We start from the raw sequence: 26,948 nt of genomic DNA on the forward strand, positions 1-26,948 counted from the left end.
ACGAGAGGGAAGAGGGTCAGAGGGAGAAGCAGACTCCCTGCTCAGCAGGGAGCCCGATGTGGGACTCGATCCCGGGACTCCAGGTCATGACCTGAGCCGAAGGCAGTCGCTTAACCAACTGAGCCACCCAGGCGCCCTAGATTTTAATTTTTTTTTTAAAGATTTTATTTATTTATTTGACAGAGAGATAGCGAGAGCAGGAACACAAGCAGGGGGAGTGGGAGAGGGAGAAGCAGGCTTCCTGCCAAGCAGGGAGCCCGATGTGGGACTCGATCCCAGAACCTGGGATCATGACCTGAGCCGAAGGCAGACACTTAACGACTGAGCCACCCAGGTGCCCCGATTTTAATTTTTTATACTATTTTATTTATACTATTAATTATTTATGAGGCCATCCTCTGCACTGGTGAAGAGCCTGGACCCTGGGGTCCGACTGCTGGGGTTCAAGTCCTAGTTCCCACTTATGAGCTCTGTCATCGTGACCAATTTACTTAACTTCTTTGCCCCTCAGTTTCTGTATCTGTAAACTGGGGAAGGTAACGGCAGCTCCAAGTCAGTCTTGTTGAATGGCTCACCAAGCTAACCGAAGGTACTTTAGCACAGTGCTTGGGGTAAGGTCGGTGCTTCCTAAGGATCTCTTGTTAATATATTGTTATTTTAAATCTTTCATCAATGTCTTGGGTTACAATTTCAATTATGTTTTCTCTGTCTTATCTCCTAGAAGATCCGGCCCCAGTTGATAATGAGCACCCAAGGAAGACATATTAATTTGCCAACTATAAAAATTATCACGGTTGGGTCTTTTCTGCTATGGTATGCAAAATAAAGTGAACTGTCTCCCCGGATGAACTCTTTGGTAGTAAGATGCCGTCTGAGTAGAGGTGGTTCTATGGTTCACTTGATAAGAGTGTTCTGGAGTCTACAGGACTGGTGTCCTGGACCCGGGGCCATTTTGCTCTGCAGCCACATGAAAACCACTTCGTACCCCCAGTCCTCAGTGTTCTTTTCTATCAAATGAGGAATGAGGGCTACCTGATCCATGTCTTTGGGGGCCCTGGCTTGGCATCTTTCAATTGGATTCTAAGTAGATGGCAGAGGCCTATCTCTGCAACTCTGCTCTTAACAGCTAACTTTCCTATTTTTAAATATGAATATGTACCAGATGATCCACTTTCAACCTGCAGCAAGGAAAATTCACAGTGAAATGACTGCCACAATCCACGAGGAGTCTCAAGTTGTAAAAGCTGAAATCTATACAGCTCTTGGGTGCTAAATGTCTTATTCTATAAAAAGAGATGGGTGGTATTTCAGAAGCTTTGGATACATTAAGAGAGAGATGTCACTCTTAACACTCTATTATCTTCCTAGCTCCAGGACACTTGGCCCGGGCAACACAGAGGCAGCTGAACAGGCTCCAGCCTCTAACATCTGCTCTTGGCATGCGAGACACTAACCGCTGAAGCTCCAGGTCAGCCAGCCCCCATGGCACACGGGAGCCACCAACCTTATTTACGTGGCTCTGATCTGAGACTAGAATAGTGACTCTTTGTAGGGGTTGGGGGGTGAGGCGAGGAGAGGCAGGGCAGCATGAGAGAAGCATCTGTGCATCTTTTTCCAAAATAACCATCACCCTCCCGCCCACCACCATTCTGATACACCCTGGCTGAAAAAGGAGGGGACAGTGTGGGACATGATGTATTTTAGAAAGCTCCCTAGGAAAAGTCTTCAAAGAGCTCCCACTCCCTGCCCTCCTTCCCACCCTGCCCCAACCCCTATAGAAAAGCCTAATCCTCTAGCTAAGTGTTGTCTGACAAACACCAATTATTATGGAAAGCAAATAAAAGATATGAAGAGAAAAGGGAAGCTCCCAAAGATTTGGGCTCCGCCAAGTGCTAGTTGGCACCAAGGTAGAACTTCCTCCTACTATAACACATAGAAAAGATGATAAACTCATATTTTTAAATATGTAGATGAGCCTAGAAATAGGCCCTAGAACTGGGGATCCAATGCCCAGGGACAGGGGGAAGGGGGTGGAGGGGGGGTGGGCAGGAGACTTGACCCCAGCACCACAGAGATGGGTGAATAGAGCCTGGTCCACTGGTGGAGGACTCCAGGAAAACTCTGCCAACCCGGAAGCCTGCCTCTGCCTGGGGTCCGAGGAGCATAGCACAGGGAGGGCAAGAAAGAATCTTCCCGAGAGAAAGAGAGTCTCCCAACCACCACCCCAAGCATGGCAGGCATCTAAATTTACACAGCTTGGTGCAGAAATCCTAAAAGTTCTCATCGCCTCACACTCAGCAGAAACAAATGCAAAGTTGCTTTATAGCAACATTTTTACAACCCAAGGTACACTGAACTCTCTCCAAAGGGAAAAAAAAAATTCCCACTAAAGATAAGCTCACAACAAAAAGTTGCAAACCAAATGAGAAGAAAATCCACCATGAGAGAACAGTCGGCAGACCCAAACACAAAGAGATCAGCTCTCCATAAATGATAGGAAAACAGAACAAAATGCTTGAGATTATACAATAGCTGTGTTTACAGTGATTAAAACCTCACAAAAATACTAACAAGATATTTTTAACAGACTGACTTAAAAGTTCACAACGGAAAGTAAAATTAAGAACAGCAGGGAAGGTTTGAATAAAGAAGAATAATGAACGGAAACTAAGGCTGTAAGATATATCAATCGAACAGAATGGAAAGTCCAGAGATAAACACATAGCTTCCAAATATTTACTGGAATTTGGCATATGATAATTGTGGAATTTCTAATCAGTGAAGAAAATGTGGATTATTTGAAAAATGTTATAGGAACAATGGGGTAGTCATCTTGGGGGAAAAAAAGGTTATCCATACAAACTACGTCAAGGTATATCAAACCTAAAAGTACTTGCACAGATCACAAAATAATTTCAATAAAGAAGGACATCTATTTTTTTTAAAAAGATTTTATTTATTTGACAGAGAGAGAGAGCACAAGTAGGCAGAGCGGCAGGCAGAGGGAGAGGGAGAAGCAGGCTCCCTGCTGAGCAGGGAGCCAGACGTGGGGCCTCGATCCCAGGACCCTGGGATCACGATTTGAGCCAAAGGCAGATGCTTCACCAACTGAGCCACCCAGGTGCCCCAAGAAAGTCATTTAAAATGTGACTTCAAACCTAATAGCCTTAAAACAAAAGACTGATATATTTAAACACATAAAAGCATTTTTATAATAAAATTCATCAGCAGCAAAGTAAATCTGTAAATAATGTAGAACTGAAATATGGATTATAGTTTTTTTTCATCAAATGGTTAATTACTCCATTACACAGAGTTTCTACAAATCAATATAAAAAACTAAAAACCCAATAGAAAATAATAGGGAAAAGATATGAGCAAACAGTTCACAGAAAAGGAAAAACAAATGCCCTTAGACACATGAAAATAAACTCAATCTCACGCATATAAAGTAATTAAATAAAACTACGCTGAGATCATCATTCCCACCTATCAGACCGGCAAAATTCCCAAAAGTGTGGGAACCTTGTTGGTGACGCTGACTGGGGAGTCAGGCCATTGTATACGTTGCTAGAGAACTGGTACAACCAGGTATAAAAAAGTACAACCTCCTTGGAAGGCAATGTGACAATAACCATCAAGATTACAAATGCTTGGGGCGCGTGGGTGGCTCAGTCCTTAAGCAGCTGCCTTCAGCTCAGGTCATAATCACAGGGTTCTTGGATCGAGCTCCGCATCGGGATCCCTGCGCAGTGAGGAGTCTGCTTCTCCGCTCCCCCTGGCTCATGCTCTCTCCCTCTCTCTCTCAAATAAATAAATAAAATCTTAAAAAAAAAAAAAAATCACAAATGCTTGTACCCTTTAACCTGGCAATTCTACTTCCAGTCATCTATCCTTGAGGTAGGTATACTTTCATATGTGTGAATGAACACAGACAAATGGTATCATTCCAACACTGTTTATAGTAACAAGAGACTGGAAACAACTTAAATATATCAGTAAGGAATTGTTAAATAAATTACGGAACATCCACATAACAGAGGATTATGTACTCATGATTGCCTCTGAGGGCGTGAGGCACTATATACTGCACTGTATCACTGGAACATTATCTGGCCATTTTCAAAAATCAAAGAAAATAATGGAGACAAAGTAAATACAAGCCATGACAAAATTATTACAGGACACTACAGGAAAGTAAACTAGTATATTTGAAAGGGTACAAAGTGGAATTTCGAGAAATGAAAAACACAAGCAATGTCATTAAAAACTCACTGAATAGGCTGGGGTGCCTGGGTGGGGCAGTCGGTTGAGCGTTAAACTCTTGGTTTCAGCTCAGGTTGTGATTCTGTGGTTGTGGGATGGAGGCCCACATACGGCTCTGCACTCAGCATCAAGTCTGCCTGAGATTCTCTCTCCTTCTCCCTCCCCCTTTGCTCCTTCCTGCTCATGCATGCTTGTGAGCTCTCTCTCTCTCACTCCCTCAAATGAATAAATAAAATCTTTATAAAAAGAAAACCTCACTGAATAGGTTAAATGGTAGACTGAACACAGCTGGAGAGAACTAGGGCAACAGAAGATGTGTCTGCAGAAACTACACAGAATGCAGCAAAGATAAAGAAAGGAAAATATGAATGAAAGGTCAAGGGACATGGAGGAAATAATGAGAAATCTCAAAATTTATCTCAGGAGATCCAGAAGAAACTAGTAAAAATGGGTGTGAGGCAAGAGTGGAGGAGGTAACAGCTTAGAATTCTCTAGGATTGATGATAAAAAACATGAATTGTCAGATTCAGAGAGCACAATGAGTCTTGGAGCAAGAGGAAAAACAACTGATATCCAGATACATCATGGTGAAACTCCAGAAGACGAAAAATGTAGCCTAAGTCTGAACAGCAACCAGAGAAAACAAACAGATTACCCTCGAAGGTACAACAACTGAAACTGACCGGGGTTTTTTTTTTTTTTGCCAGCAATAATGTTGGCCAGAAACACTGAAAATATCACCTTCAAAACACTAAGGGAAAATGGTCAACCTAGAATTCCATACGCGGTTAAACTATGATTCAAAAATTGGGGCAAAATGAAATTTAAAAGAGATCCTAAAGTACACTTTTCAGCAAAAGGAAAACTGCTGTGTCATAATTTGTTTATCCATTCTCCTTCATTACATTTTGGGCTGTTTTTAGTTTGACGAAAATGGTGGTTTTATGTAATAATGTACTTACTGAGTGATGTAGTACTTTAGTTCATTTTATGAATAAAGCCGCTTCTGGTCAAGTCTTTGGGTGGACACACACATTCATCTCCCTGCTGCATATACCTAGGAGTGAAGCTGCTGAGTCATAGAGTAGGAATATGTTTAACATTAGTAGAAAATGTCAAACTGTTTTTCCATTCAGACCAAACAATTTCAGCAAACTGAGAATCCAAAGGCAATTCCACAAACCTGCTGCATGCATCAGACTATATGAATGCTTTCATAGAAAACCCAAGCAATTCTAACAACTATTTTTTAAAAGAATTCAGCAAGGTGGGTGGCTGGATATAAGATTAATATACAAAAAGCCCCTGCATGCCTATAGACCAAACAATCAAAATGCAATTTAAAACAATCTCACTTATAGTAACAGTAAGAGCTAACAGGTATCTAGCAAGAAGCATATGTGTAAGACCCTCTTGGAGAAAACTACAAAGCTGCTGTAGGACATAAAAGAAGACCTAAACAAATGAGAATTAGTACATGCACGGTGAGAAGACTTATATAATAAAGACTTGGTTTCTTCTCAATTTAATCTGTAAATCCAATGCAATTCCAATCAAAATCCCAATAGAGTTCTGAGATCTTGACAAGTTGAATAAAAGGACAAAAGTAGCCAAGAGCATTTAAAGAAGAATAAGGAGAAGAGCTGAGCCCTTGCTAGATATTAAGTCTTATTGTAACTACAGAAAGTAAACCGTATGTTACAGCACAGGGACCGCAACCACACCAATGGGATAAAAGAGAATGCTCAGAAATAACAGATCCAGATCCATACTGGGTCTTGGTATGTGACAAAGAGGTTATTAAAATTTAGTAGGTATCTTGCAAAATTAATTTAACCTGAATCTAACCAAGCCTCGAGACCTAAGTTCAAGTTTACAGAAATAAATTAAGGTTAAATGAACATGTTAAACGATACTATTAGGAAAAATCCAGACAAATCTGAATAGGATATATTCTACCAAAAAATTGGCCTTCAAAAGAAAAAAAAAAAAAACCAACCCATAGCTAAGGAAACCATTTTTGAGGTAACTGAGGAAATCTGAATACAGCCTAGATATTACATAATACAATGTAAGTATTGTTAAATTGTTAGGTGTCATAGTGGTATTACATTTATGTATGAGCCTGTCCTTTTTAAGAGATATTTATGGATGAAATATTATGGAGTGAAATATTTAGGGGCAAAATGTCATGATACCTGCAACCTATTTGTAAACGGTTCAAACAAAAACTACATATACACATAAACTGATAGATGGCAAAATGTAAAAATTATCAAATCTAGATGGTGGGGGGCGCCTGCGTGGCTCAGTTGGTAAAGCATCTGCCTTCAGCTCAGGTCATGATCTCAGGGTCCTGGCATCGAGTCCCGCAACGAGTGGAGAGCCTGCTTCTCCCTCTCCCTCTGCTTATGCTCGCTCTCTGTCAAATAAATAAATAAAATCTTAAAAAAAAAACCTAGATGGTGGGTATGTAGGACATCATTGCATTATTTTTAGTCTTTTCTGTATATCACAGAGGGGATAATATACTCAATAAACAATGCTGAGAAAACTGAATGTCCTTATAAAAATTAGATTCCACCTAGAGCAATCTACACATTCAATGCAATCCCCATCAAAATACCATCCACTTTTTTCCAAGAAATGGAACAAATAATCCTAAAATTTGTATGGAACCAGAAAAGACCCCGAATAGCCAGAGGAATGCTGAAAAAGAAAAGCAAAGCTGGCGGCATCACAATTCCGGACTTCCAGCTCTATTACAAAGCTGTCATCATCAAGACAGCATGGTACTGGCACAAAAACAGACGCATAGATCAATGGAACAGAATCGAGAGCCCAGAAATGGACCCTCAACTCTACGGTCAACTCATCTTTGACAAAGCAGGGAAGAATGTCCAAAGGAAAAAAGACAGTCTCTTCAACAAATGGTGTTGGGAAAATTGGTCAGCCACATGCAGAAGAATGAAACTGGACCATTTCCTTACACCACACACAAAAATAAGACTCCAAATGGTTGAAAGACCTAAACGTGAGACAGGAGTCCATCAACATCCTAAAGGAGAACACAGGCAGCAACCTCTTCGACCTCAGCTGCAGCAACTTCTTCCTAGAAACATCACCAAAGGCAAGGGAAGCCAGGGCAGAAATGAACTATTGGGACCTCATCAAGATGAAAAGCTTTTGCACAGCAAAAGAAATAGTCCACAAAACCAAAAGACAACCGACAGAATGGGAGAAAATATTTGCAAATGACATATCAGATAAAGGGCTAGTATCGAAAATCTATAAAGAACTTATCAAACTCAACACCCAAAGAACAAAGAATCCAATCAAGAAATGGGCAGAAGACATGAGCAGACATTTTTCCAAAGAAGACATCCAAATGGCCAACAGACACATGAAAAAGTGCTCAACATCGCTCGACATCAGGGAAATCCAAATCAAAACCTCAATGAGATACCACCTCACACCAGTCAGAATGGCTAAAATGAACAAGTCAGGAAATGACAGATGTTGGCGGGGATGTGGAGAAAGGGGAACCCTCCCACACTGTTGGTGGGAATGCAAGCTGGTGCAACCCCTCTGGAAAACAGTATGGAGGTTCCTCAAACAGTTGAAGATAGAGCTACCATACGATCCAGCAATTGCACTACTGGGTATTTACCCCAAAGATACAAATGTAGGGATCCGAAGGGGTACGTGCACTCCAATGTTTATAGCAGCAATGTCCACAATAGCCAAACTGTGGAAAGAGCCAAGATGTCCATCGACAGATGAATGGATAAAGAAGAGGTGGTATATATACACAATGGAATATTATGCAGCCATCAAAAGGAATGAGATCTTGCCATTTGCAATGACGTGGATGGAACTGGAGGGTGTTATGCTGAGCGAAATAAGTCAATCAGAGAAAGACATGTATCATATGACCTCACTGATAGGAGGAATTCTTAATCTCAGGAAACAAACTGTGTGTTACTGGAGTGGTTGGGGGTGGGAGGGATGGGGTGGCTGGGTGATAGACACTGGGGAGGGTATGTGCTATGGCAAGTGCTGTGAATTGTGCAAGACTGTTGAGTCACAGACCTGTACCTCTGAAACAAATAATACATTATATGTTAAAGAAAAAAAAGAAGAAGATAGCAGGAGGGGAAGAATGAAGGGGAGTAAGTCGGAGGGGGAGACGCACCAGGAGAGACGATGGACTCTGAAAAACAAACTGAGGGTTCTAGAAGGGAGGGGGTGGGGGGATGGGTTAGCCTGGTGATGGGTATTAAAGAGGGCACATTCTGCGTGGAGCACTGGGTGTTATGCACAAACAATGAATCATGGAACACTACATTAAAAACTAATGATGTAATGTATGGTGATTAACATAACAATAAAAATTAAAAAAAAGAAAATTAGATTCCTACTTCACATTATATGAGAAAATGGGGGGGGGAAGTACACGGTATCTTTAGAAAAAAATCTCTATCTCCTTAGATTGAAGAAAAATTTCTTAAATAAGAGTAAAAGCCACAGAAAGACATTGGTACATTTTATCTCACTAAATTTAAAAAAACGTAAATGAAAGATAATAAAAACAAGTAGAAGAAATCCCGAGAGATTAGCAGGTATTATTCACAATGCATAAGCCCCCAAATTAATGGATCAAATATTAAGAATGTATAGACATCGGGCGCCTGGGTGGCTCAGATGTTTAAGCGTCTGCCTTCGGCTCAGGTCGTGATCCTGGGGTCCTGGGATCGAGTCCCGCATCAGGCTCCCTGCTCCTTGGGAGCCTGCTTCTCCCTCTGCCTCTCTCTCTCTTTCTCTCATGAATAAATAAATAAAACGTTTAAAAAAAAAAAGAATGTATAGACATCAATAAAAAAGATAGGTAGAAAAATGTACATAAGCTATTGGTAGAAAAATTCACCATCAGAAGGAAAGCTCAGACACCCCATATCAAAAGTTGTATCATCTCGGGGCACCTGGATGGCTCAGTGGGTTGAGTGTCCGACTCTTGGTTTTGGCTCAGCTCATGATCTCAGGGTCCTGGGATCGAGCCAAGAGATGGACTCCAAGCTCAGTGGGGAGTCTGCTTGAGATTCTCTCTCCCTCTCCCTCCGCAATAAATAAATCTTTTTAAAAAACGTTGCATCATCTCAGAAGTAATCAAACTGTGACACTATGTCATACAGATTGGCAAAAAACAAAAACAAAGAAAACAGTTAACATTTTTTTTTTTTAAGATTTTATTTATTTGACAGAGAGAGAGAGAGAGAGAGAGAGAGAGAGAGAGAGCAAGAGCAGGAACACAAGCAGGGGGAGTGGGAGAGGGAGAAGCAGGCTTCCCGCGGAGCAGGGAGCCCGACGCGGGGCTTGATCCCAGGAGCCTGGGACCATGACCCGAGCCGAAGGCAGACGCTTAATGACTGAGCCACCCAGGCGCCCCACAAGTTAACAATCTTATGTAATTCTGATGGTCCAAGACAAATCTGACAGTAGGCAGTAACGCTGAGGACTAGCATACCAAACCACCTAGAAATTCCATTTTCGGAAGATCTCAACAGTATGCAGAAAGATGTTCACTGCAGTGCTGTTTATGATTGCAAATATTAGAAACAATCCAAATGGTAATCAAGGCAGAACTGGGTAAATAATCTGGGTATATTCATACAACAGAATACTACACAGCGGTCAAAATGAGTGACCTAGTACTCCTATCAACAGGAAAGATCCAGTAAATGTGGAATGCGGAGCAATCAAGCAGGCTGGAAAAGGATATGCACAGTACTGTAGAGCATTCACATACATGTAAAAATACCAAAACCCCACAACCAACCAAGCAACCAACGTTTTGTTACATGGTATTTCTACTTATTTATAGGTAGACAGGAGACAGGTTCTAAGGGGACTCCAATGATCCCTGCTCGCTGGTATTTCCTTTTGGGTAATCCCTACCCACACTGGGACAGGGTTGTTCTGAGCAACCAATGGAACAGGGCAGAAGTGATAGCATGTCACTTTCAAAATTGGGTGCACAAAAGACTGTGGCCTGGGTGCTCTGTGGCACTCTTACTCTCTGGAATCACTTGCTCCGGGGTGACCAGGTGCTCATCTTAAGGATGTTCAGCGAAGCCTGGCGGGAGGTCCCAATGGTTTAGAAAGGAGGGCTCCTCTCATGTACCACATTGAGTGAGCTACCAGTAGGACCCTCCACCCCACTGGGAGACCCTAGCCCAGAACCACCCAGCTAAGCTGCTCCTCGATTCCTGACCCTCAGCACCTGCACAAGGTCAGACAGTGCTGCTAAACATGGGGCGGGGCTAAACTGTCACCAAGCAAAAGACAAGTAATCCAAGGCACTTATAACTATGTAGCCAAATCTTAAGTGTGTAGTAATTATGAGAAGAACCGACCCCAGTTTCAGGATAAAGGGTCATTCTGGGCAAGGCAGTGTGGTGGGGCTTTAAGCTATATTTATTTTCTGTTTCTGTTAACAAATTTTTGAAGAAAATACGACAAAATGTTAGCATTTGTTAAATCTGTGTGTTCCATAAGTGTGCCCAAAGCACATGACTTCCTAGGCCTTAAATCATTTTGTTATTTTAAAGCATGTGATAAATTAAAAATAAACACTTTTAAAAGAGAAAAAAAAGGCAGTGTACCTCTTCCATTTATTACAGTGCTATAGACCACTGTCTGGCTCCTAATTTGCAGTTTGGAGGGAAGTAATTACTTTAATGGCTAAACAGTTTGCACAGAAGAGGAGACATATCCTTGTCTATTCCCACTGCTGGTAAAATCAAATGTTTAAGTACCGAAACCTTAAATACGCCTTTTTTTTTTTTTTTTTAAATAGTAACAAAAAAACCTCTATAAGCACACCTAACAAAGAATTCACACTGAAAGGCAGGGATGAATGTTGCTTTGCTGGCAGACACTTAATATTAAACTATTTCCAACAGCAATTCACTTAGGAGACGCTGTGATTACGCGCTCTGCGGTATTAAGTGGACGATATAAGGGCTGTTGCCATAGTAGCCTCTATTTTCATGGTATTTAACAAGAGAACAGAAATTGTGGGGAAAATTGCTTTAGTGCTTAGTTCTCTGGGTTACAAGACGTGAAATACTCACAGCTGGGAGACAGAGGAAGGTCTCTCCAGGGATACCTCCCAGGCTAAAAACAGTTAATGCACTCTGAGAGGTAAACATTCACTCCCGACAAAGATGACAAAATGACAAGCCCCAAGGATTCCAAGCCTGTTCACCAATGCAGAGCGAGAGAGCTCGGCGTTAACACTTAAGAAGGGATTTGCAACCATCAAGTATGTACACGGTGTTGGGTGCTTTTATTTACGCAGCACGTGAGTTGGACTAATATTCCACATGTAAGTTTTCCCTCTAATATGCGTCTCCTCCCACTCTCCAAAGTGTTATTTGCCCCTCCGGAACGCCCGTGTGTCCAAACAAGGATAGGAAGCATGACTGACCTGCTTTATTTACCAGGATTCGCATTTTACCACCGCAAGCCGCATAGTAAATAAGACCTGAAATGTCTCCCTCTGGAATAAATCAACTGAGATCATCTGACATTTTGCCTGCACAACCACCCCCCCCCCCCATCTCCATGGCTCTCCCCCAGACTTCTCCGTAGGTTTTAGATCCCAGTGAAGGTCCGGTCAGGGTCGGGGCGACCAGATCAGCCAGCATTCCTGCCTGTGGGTCACTATCCTGAGTGTTTCCTCAAATTCGCACCTCCCTCCCCGCATTGCGTGGGGACCCATGTCTCAACCCACAGCCTGTCGTCTTCTCCTGTCCCACCTCCTTGCTGCCTCACATGTGCTTAATTTTTCTCTCCATTGGCATGTTACCCGCCAACTCTGAATCCCACATGCCAGGATCTGTCAGTCCCCTGAAATCCCACCGCCTGCTCACGTGCTCTCCACGCGTCCCCAGCGATCCCAGTTCATACCCACGTCTAGGACTGGCCTTTTCTGCCGGAGGTACCCGACCCTCCCAGTAAACCTTGCGCTGTGTGGACACTCCATCCTAGCAAACTGTTCGTCTACAGACATTTTCGAGTTTGGGGGTTTACCCACCCATCACCTTTCCTGCCCTCTCTCCTGTGGTTTCCCTGAACACTGGCCCAACCTTCAAGCTCAGCTTCACAGAGCAATGCTGCTAACTCACCCCCAAACCAGCTCTTCAAAGGGGTTCTAGAAGGAAAACACACTCCTTGATCTCATCATTTTAGGATTTCAAGAAAGAGCAATGATAGGCATTTACTTCTTATTGCACAATGCAGACTGCTTTGATGGAAAAAAAAATACACAGCTTACCCATGAATCTTTAATTTTCCTGTCAAAAAACTGTAATTCTTCCCCAAGGACCCCTATCTTTACTCTGTGGTGTGAGATACCATTTTAACTTGAACGTGAGAAATAACCACCATACTAACATCGATCACGCATTTGCCACGTGTCAAGCATGGGACTAAACGTTTTACACGAGGGACTCATTTGCTCCTCTCTGCATCCTGCCCTGCGTCCTACTGATACGACCGACCACAGATAACGGGCCTGTGGGAACAATCCAAAGGCAACTGACCCGTCATCAAGAGTTGCTCCCAAGTCAGTGAACGGACGTCGAGTACTCCAGCTGGGGCTCCCCGTCCAGTGCGAGCATCACTTACCTGCACAGGGGCTGGCTGCAAAGCCCACCCTCTTCCGAGCTCTGTCGAAGATCACGTAGAAGCCCTCCATTACGGTAGCACCGATCACCAGCGCATTCGTGGAAGGTGAAATGCCGAATCGGTAACATTCATAATTCAGGCCCGCCCCCATCATGGGCTGGATGTAGAGCTATTTATGAGGACAGAGCACACAGACAGGGGAAAGCATGAATCCGGCAATATCACAAAGCTCTTGAGGCCACAGCGCGTTCCAACCCTCCCAGGTGCCGTGGGGCGACGCAGGGGGAGGGGGAGATGACATCACCCTCCCGGGTCCCTGCCACCCAAGGATGACATCATAAGCATGATAACAGTGATAAACATTACTGAAAGTGATAAAAACACGTGCGTTGCCTGCAACTACACACAGGGGCACCCATACACCCATCCCTCCGTCCATCCATCCATCCAGCACGTGGCATGGCCTAGATGCTGCCTCAGTACCAGCAACCAACACACAGTCCCACGCCCTTGAGGTTTCCCATCCAGGGAGGGGGCAGGTGAGTAAATGTGGAGTGGGACAGGCCCCTCTACCATGATGTGGACCAACTAACTCTCCCCCTCAAATCTCCTCCTTCCCTTGGCCTCTGAGAAAGCGTTGTCTCGTCTTCCTCCCAACACTGGCTGCCCCTTCTCAGGCACCAGTGTAGGATTCACTTTACCTTCCTCACTGTAAGCATCAGAGAACGCCAAGGCTCCGGCCTCCTGGCGGCCATCGCCCCCACCCCACCCCCCAGGTGACCCATGTGGCCCCAGGGCCCTAAGCACACCCCAGGGCTCTATGCTGATGCCCAAATCTTGACCTCCGGCCAGATCTTTGCCACACTCAACAGGCTCCCCAAATCTGCTTTTTTTCAAAGTCTTCTGTTTCAGTAGGTCTGTGATTCACTCACTTCCTCAGGCCCTACAGCACCGGGCCAGGATCTCTTTCCCTACATGGAAACCAAAACCGTAACAAGAGGCTGCAGGCCTTCCTTTGCAACCCCATGGCTTCTGGACCATTAGCATCCTCTGCTCTCCTGCGAGACTGCAATGCTCCTAACTGGCCCCAGGATGCTGTCTTTGTCATCCTCTGCCAGAGAGAGCTTAAAAGTAGGCAGCAGGGCGGAAGCAGGATGATTTATTTCCTCAGAGAGACAGAAGCTGTCACAGGGAGAAGACCCAGCACCCCCTCGTAGGAAGCTCCCATGAGGAGGAGGACCAGGGGCCGGGCAAGTTCCATCAACACAACACACATGGCCCTTGAGGTCCTCGGGGGGAGAGTCTGCGAAGAAATGAGTCAAAACTTAATCAAGGAGCAAACCAATGTCACCTGGGTGAGAACAATCCCTTTGTGTTTTAACAGCAAAGTATTCAAATGCAGGCAACCAAAAGAATAGAGCGGCTTAGGAAGACAAAATACCAAACATCTGGAAAAAAAGCAATAAAGGGAAAAATGAGTAGGAAGAAGGACTTCCTTGTGAGTACTGACCAGCCCTAATTTAGGGGTAAAAGCACAAGAAAGATTGCGGAGGGCAAGGCTGGGAGCCCGGGGCACTGTGGCCGGAGCGAGCGTAAGGGGTGGGGATTTTTAGAGGGTGCGGCAGGGAGGGGTGCAGCCGGGAGGCAAACCACAGCACAGAGGCCGGACGGAGCACCAGCCCCTAGGACAGGGAAACACGGGAGCACTATTTAACGTCTGGGCAGAAAAGGAAACCAGAAGTCGTACTAGAGAAAGAGAATATGATCAAGCTGATACCCGAGGAAGATGAACTTCAGCGCCCTTGACAGCGGCGGACCGCAAGAGGGAGAGGGGCTGCCAGGGCGGGGGTGAGCCAGGACAGAGCTGTGACAGCCCCTGGCGTCATCAACGGCTAGACACGGAGCAGCTACTGGGTCCAAAACTGTGCCCGCAGTCAGAACCCTCCACGACTGGTCTGTCTGCCTGCAAGCCCAGCTTCGAGGCAAGGAGTCATTCATTCTGTTCTCCGCTACGCTCCCGGCCCCTCGGCTGCTGTGAGGGTAGGGGAGGCGCCCAGGAGGGCTTCAATCAATGCAGGTGATGTGAATGAGTGGTGCTGAGCTCTCGATAAGCATCAAACAAAAGACACAACTTCTCACGATCAACTCAAATTAGGCAAAGGCAGGGGATCACTGACCTGCCTGCCGCCACAGCACCTTCACCTAAGGGTTTGTAAGCAAGCCCTAGGAAAGTACGTGGACACACACACACACAATACACCCCGGCCTTTGAAGGAACTAATTCTATAATAAAACCCAATCAATTATCACCTATCGTGTAACTGAGAATATTGATGCAAAAATATGCAGACCGAATTGGTATCTTTTACTCCTTGTGTGTCCCAGCTGACTGCCAATAAAAGTTCCAGACTGTAGATGCTGTAACAAGCTGGGGAAAGCTGAAGTATTGCTAGATCTCAGAATAAACTGTCTGTCTTCAACTAAAATAGCACAAATAGACCAACCAGTGGTAGACTGAAATTATTTACATTTTTAGGGTTATGTGGAAAAGAAAACCAGAATTTGCCTGTGGGCTAGGGTTGGGGGCTGCTTTTGTCAACGGGCCAAAAAAGATGCAGCCCATGTGTTTTTGGGAAAGAGTGCAGACAGACAAAATTTAAGGTAATTGCCTTTGACACAACTCTTTTCTGCACCAGCAAGCACATGCCCATCTAGTCCTGCCGATGCCAGAAAGGTCCTAGGCACGGGCCCTATTCTAAAACTTTGGGGGGAAGGAGCCCTGACGATTGCCCTAAACGTTAGGGAGAGGGGGGCAGGCAGGCAGAGCTGCAGTGTTAGGAGGTGAGCCCCCAGCGCTGACCCCGGGGGCTGTGTCAGTGACACACAGAGCTTGTGAGGTTATCGGCAAGTGATGGTTCACAACTGCCCATCCAAGCCCTTTTCCAAGGAGGCAACAGAAAGAAAAGGGAATGGGAATGTTGAGTTAAGAAATCAGGAAAACAGCAGGGGAAGCAGATTTTTAAGAACCAAAAATGTGAACCTGTCAAAGTCAACCAAAAAATATCTACAGTCTCGTGAGAATAATACTGGATTCTCACGCAGAGATTAACAAAAATTAAAGGCAACGCTCCTAAGCCTCCCTCGTCGTATTCCTGCCCCTGGGCCACGCTCGGTCCTGGAACCAGCTGCTGAGCCCCAGTCACCTTCCAGCTCTGGTGGTTACTACCCGCCCTGGACGTCGTAGATTTTCCCCCGAACGCCTGTTTTCTCCTGCATCTTAGCGAGTCCCTGATTCTGCCAACCAACGGCCCCGCCATTTATTTACGATTACACGCTCACCTCTGTCCTGAAGCTAGGCTTCAACTTTAGTTACAAAGCACACTGAGGAAATACTGTCCAAATCGTGCTGTTCGACTGGCCAAAATTTCATCATAAAGAGCAATTATTTTAAAGATGCAGAAAACATATCACTGTGTGCAGTGAAAATGTCTTTGGCAAGTATTACGATTCCTCCCTTTATAGTTAAAGGGACAGATGGAGAAAGGGCTCAGTGATCTGCTCCACGTTACAGCGTTGAGTCAGGGGCGGAGCTGAGCATGTAACTCAAGCCTCGGTCAGCGGGTCCTCTGTCCAGCCGTGTTTTCTCTTGAGGCTCTCAGGCTCTTCCCCAGTAACCCACCATTCCTGGAAGGCACGTCCCCACGTGTAAAGCGGAGAAGGGAAAAGGCAGCATTATCACTTCCTTTTTACTTCTGAAATCATTCCTCCTTCCCTATCCCCCATCCCACCCTTTGTCCCAAGGTCACCAAATCACGACAAAGGCACATTGATCTGTCTGTTCCCAAAAAACAGTGATTACACACTAGTCTCCACTGCATGCTCGTGCCAGGGAAGGAGCAAGGATCTCCGATCTCATGGTTCTCCTCTGCAAGGAATTAACCTAACTGAGGAAGAACTCTGAAGTGTGTATGTGTGCTTTTAAAGCAAACCAAAGTCCAACGAAAAGGGCAACAGCATAAAATACCCCCTAAAGGGGTGACTGCCTGCGGGATGAGTAGACTAGGAAGCATGCATTAGGAGTCTGAAGGGCAGGCTCACAAATGGGTTATTCTGCTCAGCAGAGGTTCGACAAAAGAGGGGTTGTTTGAGTTGGATCTTGAAGGATGGGAAGAATCTGGATATGCAGAGGGAGTGGGGGTGGAGAGGGCATTTCTGGCGGGGGGGGGGGTGGCAGAAGTAAAGGTCAGGAGAGTGAGCAAGCACGAGGCCCGGGAGGACACTGACCGGTGAGTGGCAGGTCAAGGGCGTGGAAGGGTCCAGTGAGGACCGGAGAGCCACAAGGCATAAGGACATCAGTGTGCACCAAGTGGGGACTCACTGACGGCTCACAGCAGGGACAGCAGGCTGGAAGATGCCGCCTAGGAAGATCATCTGGCAATGGCTTTAAGGGCAGAAAGGAGGAGACTGGGCTACACGGAGCGCACCTGGGGGTTCCCGGAGGGGTGCAACGGGGGACCGGAGAACCTCGGGAACCGGGAGGAGGTGAGAAGCATGACGGAGCAGGGCAGAACATGCTTTGTTTGATTAGAAACTCAGGAGGAGGAAGGAGCCAATGACTTACAGAATATGGAAAACAAAAGGATGTCTTCATCTCTCTGAGGGTCCAGTTTTATTCTCCTTTTTAAAAGAACATGTTTTGGGGGCACCTGGGTGGCTCAGTTGGTTAAGCATCTGCCTTCAGCTTGGGTCATGGTCCTGGGGTCCTGAGATCGAGCCCCCTGTCGGGTTTCCTGCTCATCGGGGAGTCTGCTTCTCCCTCTCCCTCTGCTGCTCCCCCTGCTTGTGCTCTCTCGTTCTTTCTCTCAAATAAATGAATAAAATCTTTAAGACGAATAAATAAAATAAAAGAACGTATTTTGGTGCTGGGATGGGTGCTGCACAAATGTCCTCCGTTCTTGGCCTTCCCCGTTGCCAGGCCCTTGGGATGGGACCACGTAGCCGGCCTCTCCTGCTGGGAGGTAGGTCCACTTCCCAAGTCCGGGGTCTGGGCTGCCTGGGCCCCGTGCGCGCAGCGTGCTGAGAGCAGCAGGCCCGCCTAGACTCCAGAGCAGGGGTGCACCCTCAGGCAGGGGTGCAGGCTCATTGATGAGGGCTGCCCGATTTCTCGGCTGTTCCGCAGCACCACTGTGGCAAGCCAGACCTAACACCGATGCACTACCTACAGAGGCGCATGACGCACGAAGCGCCTCACTTCGGCGTGGTACGTGTTCCAGGAGAAAAACACAGGTCCCAGTTCATACCTGAGGCAGGATGGTTACACGGAACGACTGGCTGGAGTTCTCGTCTCTCAGGTAGATGGAGATTTTAGGGAAGTAAGACCAAGGTGTCTCAGAATTCGTCCAGCAAGCCAGCTGGGACCCAGTCCAGAAACCATCAGAGAATTCTGGAATCTGGACAAAACGAGATCACGTGAGAAGCCATGACTAGTCTGGCACATCAACAGGAAACGGCTCCCAGCTCCCCTCATCACCTCGCCAGATGCCCACGGCGGTAAACAATGTTTCCTTTGGACAGCGTGGTGGAGCCAGCCGTCCCCTGGAAGGGGACCGGTGATGACAAATCCACAGCTATCAAGATCAGGCAGGCACGCAGAGTACCGACTGGTGCCAGGCACCGCTGCAAACCCCCTTCAGCACTAATTACTTTAATCCTCGAAAATCCCCAGCGGCCCAGGAGCGGCACCCCCGCACCCTACATTGTAAATGAGGAAACCAGAGCACACAGAGGTGAAGCAATGTGCCCAAGGTCTCAGTAGTGGGCAATGGCCCTTTAAAAGAGAGAATACATCTGACATGTGGCCCTCCAGACCCTTTTGGGCATCACCTTTCCTCTGAATTCCGAGCACAGCACTCTTCCTCCCGGTGCAGAGCCCTGAGCGGGCTCTCTGCTCTTCTGGAATATCTTTCTCCTCCTCCGGACATCAGCTCAGATGCCACCTTCCAGGAAGCCCTCCCCACCATGCTGATTACCCTGCCACAGAGCTCTCCCCTTGGTCTTTCACCTTGTAGCAGCTGTAATGTGACACCTATGGGTGTAACTGCTTACATTCTCTTTCCTGCACTACAATCTGAGTCCTCAAAGAACAGAGATGTGCTGTCGGCTCGCCGGACAGTTCTAACACCTAGCCCATAGGAGAGACTCGGGAAATAGCTGTGGGAAAAACTAACATTAGTCAAGAACAGAGCGCCCACCTGAGCCTCCCAACAGGGGTCTGCTGAACCTGACGATGAGCAACACCACCTGCACATGCCCACTAGTTGCTAAGTCCTCAAATTAACTACAAGTAACTCCCACTATCTCACCAGAGCAAGGGAAGCTTCCTGAGCAGACCTGTCCTGCACCTGCTGGTAGTGTATGTGACGGAAGCAGGAGTGTATGGGTAGGCGGAGCCAGGGAAGGGTGAGATGGGGAGGAGCTAGGAGAGCAAGGCATGCGGCGGGGCCCAGCGGGGCCCCGGGGGCGGAGGCGAGGCGAGGAGAACAGGGGATGGGGCGGGGCCGGGTGCGCAGGGGATGGGGCGGAGCTAGGAGAGTACTGACGTGGAATAAGAGGTGACTGTCAATGAGCATCCCCAGGAAGCTGAGCTGAGCTGACCTACGGGCCAGGGAGCCCCAGGAGATGAATTTGAAGGAGGGCAGGCCGAGCAAGGAAGCTGCCTCACTGCATAAGACAGATGGCAGCCATGGAGGCCGGAGTGGCCGACAGGAAGGAGCAGGAGATGGGGGACAGAGAATACCTTGGTGGCCTTGGCGTCTTCATCAGAGACCATGTGTCAGAGATCTGAGCTTTGTGGCAAGCCGGGTGTGATTTAGGAGTCCAAATGGGATTCACATAGGCCACTGGTTCTTGAGTCTAAACCCCTGTGTAGCCAGGCCCACTCGAGAGTCACTGAAGGGTGGGTGGGAAGTGCTGATGTGGCACGAGGGAATCTCTTTTGGGAGGACACAGGGAGAAGGGAGGGGCCCAGGATCCACCCTGGATGGGCGGGCAAAGGGCTCACCCATGAAGAGGGCGTAGGGCCGGGAAGTCCAGGAAGGAGGGTGCTACGGAAGTGGAGGGAAGGTAAGTCAGGGAAGCTGGGATGGTGCGGAGACGAAGCAGGGCAACTGAGGAACCGGAGCATCACTGGATGAACGCTGAGTGCTGTGTGCTGCGGGACCACACACGGCAGGTGCGAGCTTGCTCCGTCCATCCGTCCCTCCCTCCAGGCCCAGACAGTGGGGAGAAAACGCCCCGGGGTTTTCATCCATTACATGGACCATCCATTATGAAACCGTCAGTGATTTGTAACATGTCTGATGTTGGCGTTAATATGTTTTCACCTTTTGTAAAAGTTACGTCGATTTGAACTATGTATCAGAGGACAGAGGAGTCAACAGAGTGGGGCAGTCATTTGCTGGACATAAGGATGGGCTAAGGTGAGGGTGGGCGGGCCAGGACAGGGAGCCCCACATCAGTGCCCGTGGACACTCCCATCTGCAGATGAGGGATCAGGCCTGGAAACTCACTTAAGGGGCACAGCTCTGAATCGGATGGGGGAACCACCTGCCTCGAAAGAGGCGTCTGTGAGTGAGTCCAAGGGCCTCCCCGGAGGCTAAGCCACGTGTCCTTGGAGGACAGTTTTGACCCTCAGATCACAGAGGTCAGAGTCAGAAGTCATCCTAAAGCAGGTGTCATCCTGCGTCTGGATTTTACAGATGGGGGAGTGCTGGGCCGAGCCCAAGGGTGCTGCAGCCATGAGGAGAGGGAGCCTGGGTCTCTGCCACATACACAACTCCATTTCAAAATACAGACCTATAAAACCATGCATTCCTAAAATCCCGTCTGAACAAACCAGGCCAGGAGACAGAGCCCAACATATGCACTGCATTTAATTCCCCAAAGCCAGGTTATTCCCTCAACCAGAAAAAAAACGCTACTCGATGGGTGAGAAAGAACGTGCCCATCTTTGGTCCAGGCACGTGGACACAGGGACCCTGTCCGCCCTGGCTGGACTTTTCTTGCCCAAGACGGAGAACCTTCCTGGGTCCTCCCCTTTCTGACACAGGCTCTGAAATCAGAGGATTGATTTTAGATAAGGCAAACAAATTCTATAATCCCACTCCTTCTACCTCGTGGTTTTCTTACAAAGTCAGTCACCGCCGACCCACGGGCTGCGACACCCCACGGGCTCTGCAGAGGCGTGGCTGGCCAAGGGCGAGCCAGGCTCACCCGCACGCCTTGAGCATCCCTGCGGGATGGTCCTCACACACTTGCAGCCCAGAATACTCAGGCTGAGGATGCTCGTGTCAGGTCTGCTGAGGACATTTTCACTACTGAAGAAAATCAGCATATGGCTCCATATTTTAAGCATGGTCTGATTTTCAGCCAGCATTCTGAATTTAGGGCACTAAAAACTTTCCTTGCCATTTTTTCTGATTCAGCAGATATGAGACAAGACAGGAGCTATCCTCTGGCTTTTGACCACTGCTGCCCTGAAGTCCTTTCAAGCTCAAAAAAGGGGCCTCTGAGCTACTTCTTTTTCAGTGCTCCTGTCCGTTTTCTTAGTTCACCTGCCGCTCTTCCCACAGCAGTTTCAGACCTCTGAGGTTTGGTTCAGGACAACCAAAAGCCCCTTCCTCCTTCCCCTGCTCCTGCTAGAACCTGTAACAAAGCACCACTATGCATCTTCCCATCATTCTCTGAATTCGGCCAGTGGAGTTGTGGGACAGTCAGGCCTGCGTTAGTACCCGCATAAAGACTTTGGACAGGAGACGCTGGTTTTTGGAGACCTTGCAAGGCTGGCCCTGTACAGAGGGAGGCTTATGAAAACACCCAAGAAGCGGAGAGAAACGTTTCTCCTGTTCGAACAAAGAGCACCAGCAACCGCAGTGGGACATTAGATGCTTCTCCTTCTAGAGCACTGCTGTGTGGGGGGGCGCACTGTACCCCAGCCCTCCCGACAGCCCCGCGATGAGAACATGGGGACTCCGAGGGCCCAATTCCCGCCCCGGGCACCCGGCTAGTGAGCGGCAGAAGCCAGCCCCCATTCGGGTCCATCTCACCCCTGAAGCTGTGGTCTTCCCAGTCAATGCCTTTGGTCTACCCTGGTGCCCAGAACCAACTGGAAAGCTGGGGCCATACTGGAATGCTGTCAGCCACTTCTCCAAAATGCATGTTGTTCTTGAGGAGGATTTTAATAATTATTATACTGGCTGATTGACCTTTGTCTTCTGAGAATCACATTCTTTTACAGAAGAATTAGAATCCCACCACAGCCTGAATGAGGGCCAAAAAGAGTATGATTTGGGGTTCATGTGTCTTGTTTTAAAGGCTACGAACATATTCATTGGTCACTATTTCCTTTAATACAGAATGTTACCAAGAGGCTACACTATTATTTGCAATACTAAACAGCGTGGCACCTCCAGATCCAAGTTCCCTGAGGTTAACGTGAAGAAGTTCTTCGCTGGTTAAGAGTAAGGCTGTGAACTTAATAAGTAATAGTTAAAAAAAAAAAAAAAAGGCAACCCCTCAAAATCCTCAGATGAAGACTGTTGAACACACAGTGGTCATGACCTGGCGCTCTCCGGGATTTATCAGCACCCTGAGGACTCACCAGAGACGTGCGGGCCACGGCCTCAACCACTGCATTGAACACCTTCTGGGGCAGGCGCAGAAGTGTGGTGCCACTGTCCACGATGGCCTTGTCCGCGTTATACTGGAACAGAGGAGAGTTGGTGGGGAGAGGGCGTGAGTGACATGCAATGTGATTCCAGCCTGCTGTCACCGTGGGTCCGCCATCCACAACTTCAGGCAGCCGTGGTACCTCACCGGAAGCTCCACTCACTGCCCAGTCTTGGAACTGGGACACCAGCCCAACATTCTCACTTCCCAGATAAGGAGACGGAGACCAGGAAAGGGAAGTGATGTGACCAACATCAACAGCTCTCCCCATGCAGACGTTTCCCCGTTTGGAGGTGCCCAGACATCCCTGTCGAGGAGCCCCCAAGAACAAAGGGGGAAGACCCCCTTGTCTTTCCAGATTGAAATGACACATTAATTACCATTTATACAAATCCTACAGAATCAACGATTAGCCCAGGAATGGGCTAATTAGGATGGAGTTTTTTAACAGACAGCCCCATCTTGCATTTAGGATGGAACCACAGCCGGACCCAGGAAGAGCATCTTGCACGTGGGCACACACGAGACTTCGTGTTGTACTGTAGGCCTTCCGCTTTGATTCTGCCACTGGATTTAGTGGCAACTAAGTGCCTCTGACAATAAACCCAGCTCTGTGGCCTTAGGGCTGGACACTCTCATAGTGGGAGGGGACACCGCTCTCCCGAGCTCTGATGGGTTTCAGAGGCATCACCTTGGTGGACGGGGATGGTTCGTGAGAAAGGAGGTGAGGGCAGGCAGGAATAGAATGAAATGCTGGCAGTTTTTATAAACCACCCTGCAGACGTTGTGGGAGACGGGCTCCCGCAAGCTGTCCTCATCAAAACGCCATTACGGCCGCAAGTAAGCCCAATGCAGACGGGGTGTGAACGGGGCTCCTATATGACGCGGCACCCCAGCTCTGCACGTCTGCCTCCTGTCAGGACAGTCGGGACACGCCGCTCTTCAGAGTATCACTTGTCCCGGAGGGAGAGGTGAGCAGCGGGGGGGCGTGAATGGAAGATAAAGCTGGTGGTTTATTTTGAGTTTCATTTTGCTTATTTCTAGTCGTTTTTTTCCCTTGCACTGATGGAAGCCTGCTTATTCCGTCCTCTTAAACAGAGTCCAGGAACCATTAGGCCCAGGAGAACAGTGAAAGGGGCTGGACAGTGCTCTTCACACACACCATTTTATGCTAATTTTTCCCTATGAAGCCAAGTGACTGGAAGGAAGCAAGTCTTCTGGAAGGAGGAGTTTGTTCTCATACAAAAAGCCGCTGTAACTTTTAATGTAATGAATCTTTGATTTATCTTGTAACGTACCTTCTAATTTTTAAGATTTATTTATTTTAGAGACAGTGTGCACGTTGGTGGCGGCGGTGGGGCGGGGGGGGGGTAGTGCGGGCAGAGAAAGGAGAGAATCCAAGCAGACTCCCCGTGAGCTCAGAGCCAACACAGGGCTCCAACCCAGGACCCTGAGATCATGATCTGAGCCAAAACCAAGAGTCAGACGCTTAACTGTCTGCACCACCCAGGCGCCCCTGTACCTTCTAATTTCCTATTTGGGTCCCAACTCTAGTAGTAAAGTGACCCAGGCACCTAGACACAAAGAGATCACAACGTGAATACCTCTCTGCAATCCAGATTAAGGCTCTGGCCTCCAATTTCCAACTTGAGAATTTCTATCTGATAATACCACTCCTCCTTAATAGGGGTATACCAGATGTCTCCTTTGTACAAACTCGGCTCAATTCCACCCAGGACCTGAGAAGAAAAACATTTACGGGTGTTAAGAGAAAAAATATGGCGGCATATCAACAGGTCACATAGAGGAGCATACAATCAGAAGGTGAATCCTCACTGGAATCAGTACCCTCATATTACGATGATGTTACAAAACACATATGCTTGAAAATTAAAACAGGGAACGTCTGGGGGCCATGTATCCAAACGGCAAACAATCTTATAACCTCGTCTGATTAAGGTGCTCTGGTGGTTTCCCTTCTATAAAGGAAGTACCTACAATTCTAGCTACCATACCAAGATTCGCCCCCAAACGAAGTAAAATAGTGAGCCACACTGACGGACAAGAATTCAGTTCCTCGGAAGACAGGAGGACTGGCACTCTCACACATTTGCACGGAAAGCAAAACAAAGGAGCTTCCCTCATCAAAATTTCATGTTGCAAAACTGTAAAACATTGCTGTCCTCTGTCCTGAAAAGGGGGGTAAATAAGGTATTAAGATCGGGTGTAGTATAAGCAAATGAAAGCAACTGAATGTCTGCTGCTCATAGCTGGACAACTAGGGGATTGTCAGCCCCCGCCCTGAGGGGCCCTTCTCGTGCACTGTCCCTGTCACCTCCTGCTTGAGACATCTGGGTCCAAGATCCATCGAGGGGACACTCAGCCTCACCACATCCACAGGGCTGGTGGCCTTGCTCTGTTTCTGTTTCACTGGAAAACTTTCTGCTGTGAGTGCGTGTGTAGTGTGTGTGCAAAGAAAGGATATACAGGTGTCCCTGTCTCTACACCAAATTTAGGAAACCGTCCACACTTCCCTCAACTGGCGGGCCAACCCTGGGTAAGGCCCACCTGCCACACCCCCTATTGTTCCTCACTTGCCCCTCCCCCACCTGCCAAAAAGTTACCCTTCAAGGGAAACATTTTAAAAAGCTTTAATGGAATTTGGGGAAGCAATGAGAATCATCTTTTGGCTGGCAGGATAATTAGAAAAGATAAAAATAATACCTAATTTTACCCAGTTTTTTTAAAGGTTCTATAACAAGGGTTATCAAAATTCCACAGTACTTATGTATGCTTCTGTGTCTAATATTTCCACCAGGGTGTTCATAAAACAGAAAAGCTGCCCGATTTATTTGCGATTTTTTTTCCCCCTTTAAGACTAAAAGATACCCACAAGACTACCTCCGTTGGTACCAGCTCCAGCTACGGGCAGCCCCGCCCCACACATCTGCATGGAGAAGACATTGGGGATCTTCGTCTGGGCCACCAGGGAATCGAAGAACGTCTCCAGGGAACTTGACGGCTAGAGGAGACACAAGGCCAGCAGCAGAGATGAGGACTGACCCCAAGTGGACACCAGGCATGAGGTACAAAGCGGTTTTTCCTTGTATTTAATTCTTTTCGCGGTGAACTAACAAACAAGCTTCTGATCAAGGGCGGTAATTCAGAAACCAACAACATCCCTTCCTACTACACAGTGCTTTCGCTGTGCATGCGGCTCTGTTGGAAAAATCAGATAGTATTTCTACAATTGCAACGAGACAGAGAAGATCTGCATGGACCCCGCACAAGGCTGAGACGCAAACCCAAGACGGTATTGCTGGGGCTGTTAGGACGTTGTCACATTTATCACCACGATGCCCTGTGATGCAGGCACGAGACGTGGAAGTGGGTCACCGACGTGGGCGGTGGACTCTCATCTCAGCCAGAGCAAGGAGAGAAGCATGTCTGGGAGTGGCCTTCGTGGCTTCAGAGAACATGCTTCACCTCTCCCGGCCACGGTCGTCTGCCACACACCAATGACAGGTGCTGAGCACGAGACCTCTCAGACCCCAGACCCCGCTGACCTCCAGCGAGCAGGAAAACAGCGGGAAACAGTCCCACACCCCTGAGGTTGAAAAGCCCCGGACTCCCAGCCGCCACAGTTCAGTGGACCTCAGCGGCCCGTGCCTTCCTTCCACGGAGCCAGCACTCACTCGGGGCGCCCCCATGTCTCCAGGACTCAAAGGGAAGAGGTGTGGTTGTGCGAGCAGCTCCGAGCTGGGGGTGGGCCTCCAGGGCCGCTGGTCCCGAGGGCTGCTCAGGCACCTGCGTGTAAAGTTTGGCTTTGACAACCGGGAGATACGGATCGCTCTGAGCTGTCGGTTCCCGATGGAAACTGACAGCTGCGGGCAGACTCTGACCACCAGCGGTCAACATCGGGACTATTACTTACTGCCTGTAGGAATGAAAACTGTAACTCTGGAGGGAGTAAGAACACAGCCCATTAGCAAGTAGAAATCGTCCCACTTATTTAACTCAGTTGCGGCCAGCTTCCTTCTCTTGCTTCCGGGGACTCTCTGGCAGGATTCGGCCCCATCTCCGTATGTGATGTGTGCAACACACTTGGCGTCTGGGTGGATGACCGGGACGAGGTACCCCCCTTCCCGGAGTGGGCCGGGTGTGGTGCTGACCCAGGCTGCCGTTCTTCCGGCCACCTGCTTGGGAGGCAGCAAAGTCAACACCACCTGGGACTGAATTCTGGCTCCGCCACTTGCTCACTGTGT

General features: G+C 47.6%; 1 protein-coding gene and 1 non-coding gene across 2 annotated transcripts in view; one reads left to right on the forward strand and one right to left on the reverse strand.

Annotated features, from left to right (window-relative positions):
- BACE2 (beta-secretase 2) overlaps nucleotides 1-26,948 on the reverse strand; it is a 90,938-nt gene that overhangs the window by 15,193 nt on the left and 48,797 nt on the right. Inside the window, exons 4-8 of the mRNA XM_028126488.2 lie at nucleotides 25,577-25,705; nucleotides 24,288-24,422; nucleotides 22,616-22,717; nucleotides 18,258-18,407; nucleotides 12,958-13,126 (exon numbers count right to left, since the gene is read on the reverse strand). Coding sequence (XP_027982289.2) covers nucleotides 12,958-13,126; nucleotides 18,258-18,407; nucleotides 22,616-22,717; nucleotides 24,288-24,422; nucleotides 25,577-25,705 — 685 coding nt within the window. The remainder of the gene's footprint in view (nucleotides 1-12,957; nucleotides 13,127-18,257; nucleotides 18,408-22,615; nucleotides 22,718-24,287; nucleotides 24,423-25,576; nucleotides 25,706-26,948) is intronic.
- On the forward strand, nucleotides 25,903-26,010 carry LOC114226454 (U6 spliceosomal RNA). The gene has a single exon (XR_003612762.2). It is a non-coding gene; the product is annotated as a U6 spliceosomal RNA (small nuclear RNA).

Source organism: Eumetopias jubatus, unplaced genomic scaffold, assembly GCF_037043125.1.
Source record: "Eumetopias jubatus isolate StellerSeaLion01/CBP00866 unplaced genomic scaffold, mEumJub1_p1.0 scaffold_1, whole genome shotgun sequence".
In the NCBI taxonomy this organism is placed as follows: Eukaryota; Metazoa; Chordata; class Mammalia; order Carnivora; family Otariidae; genus Eumetopias; species Eumetopias jubatus.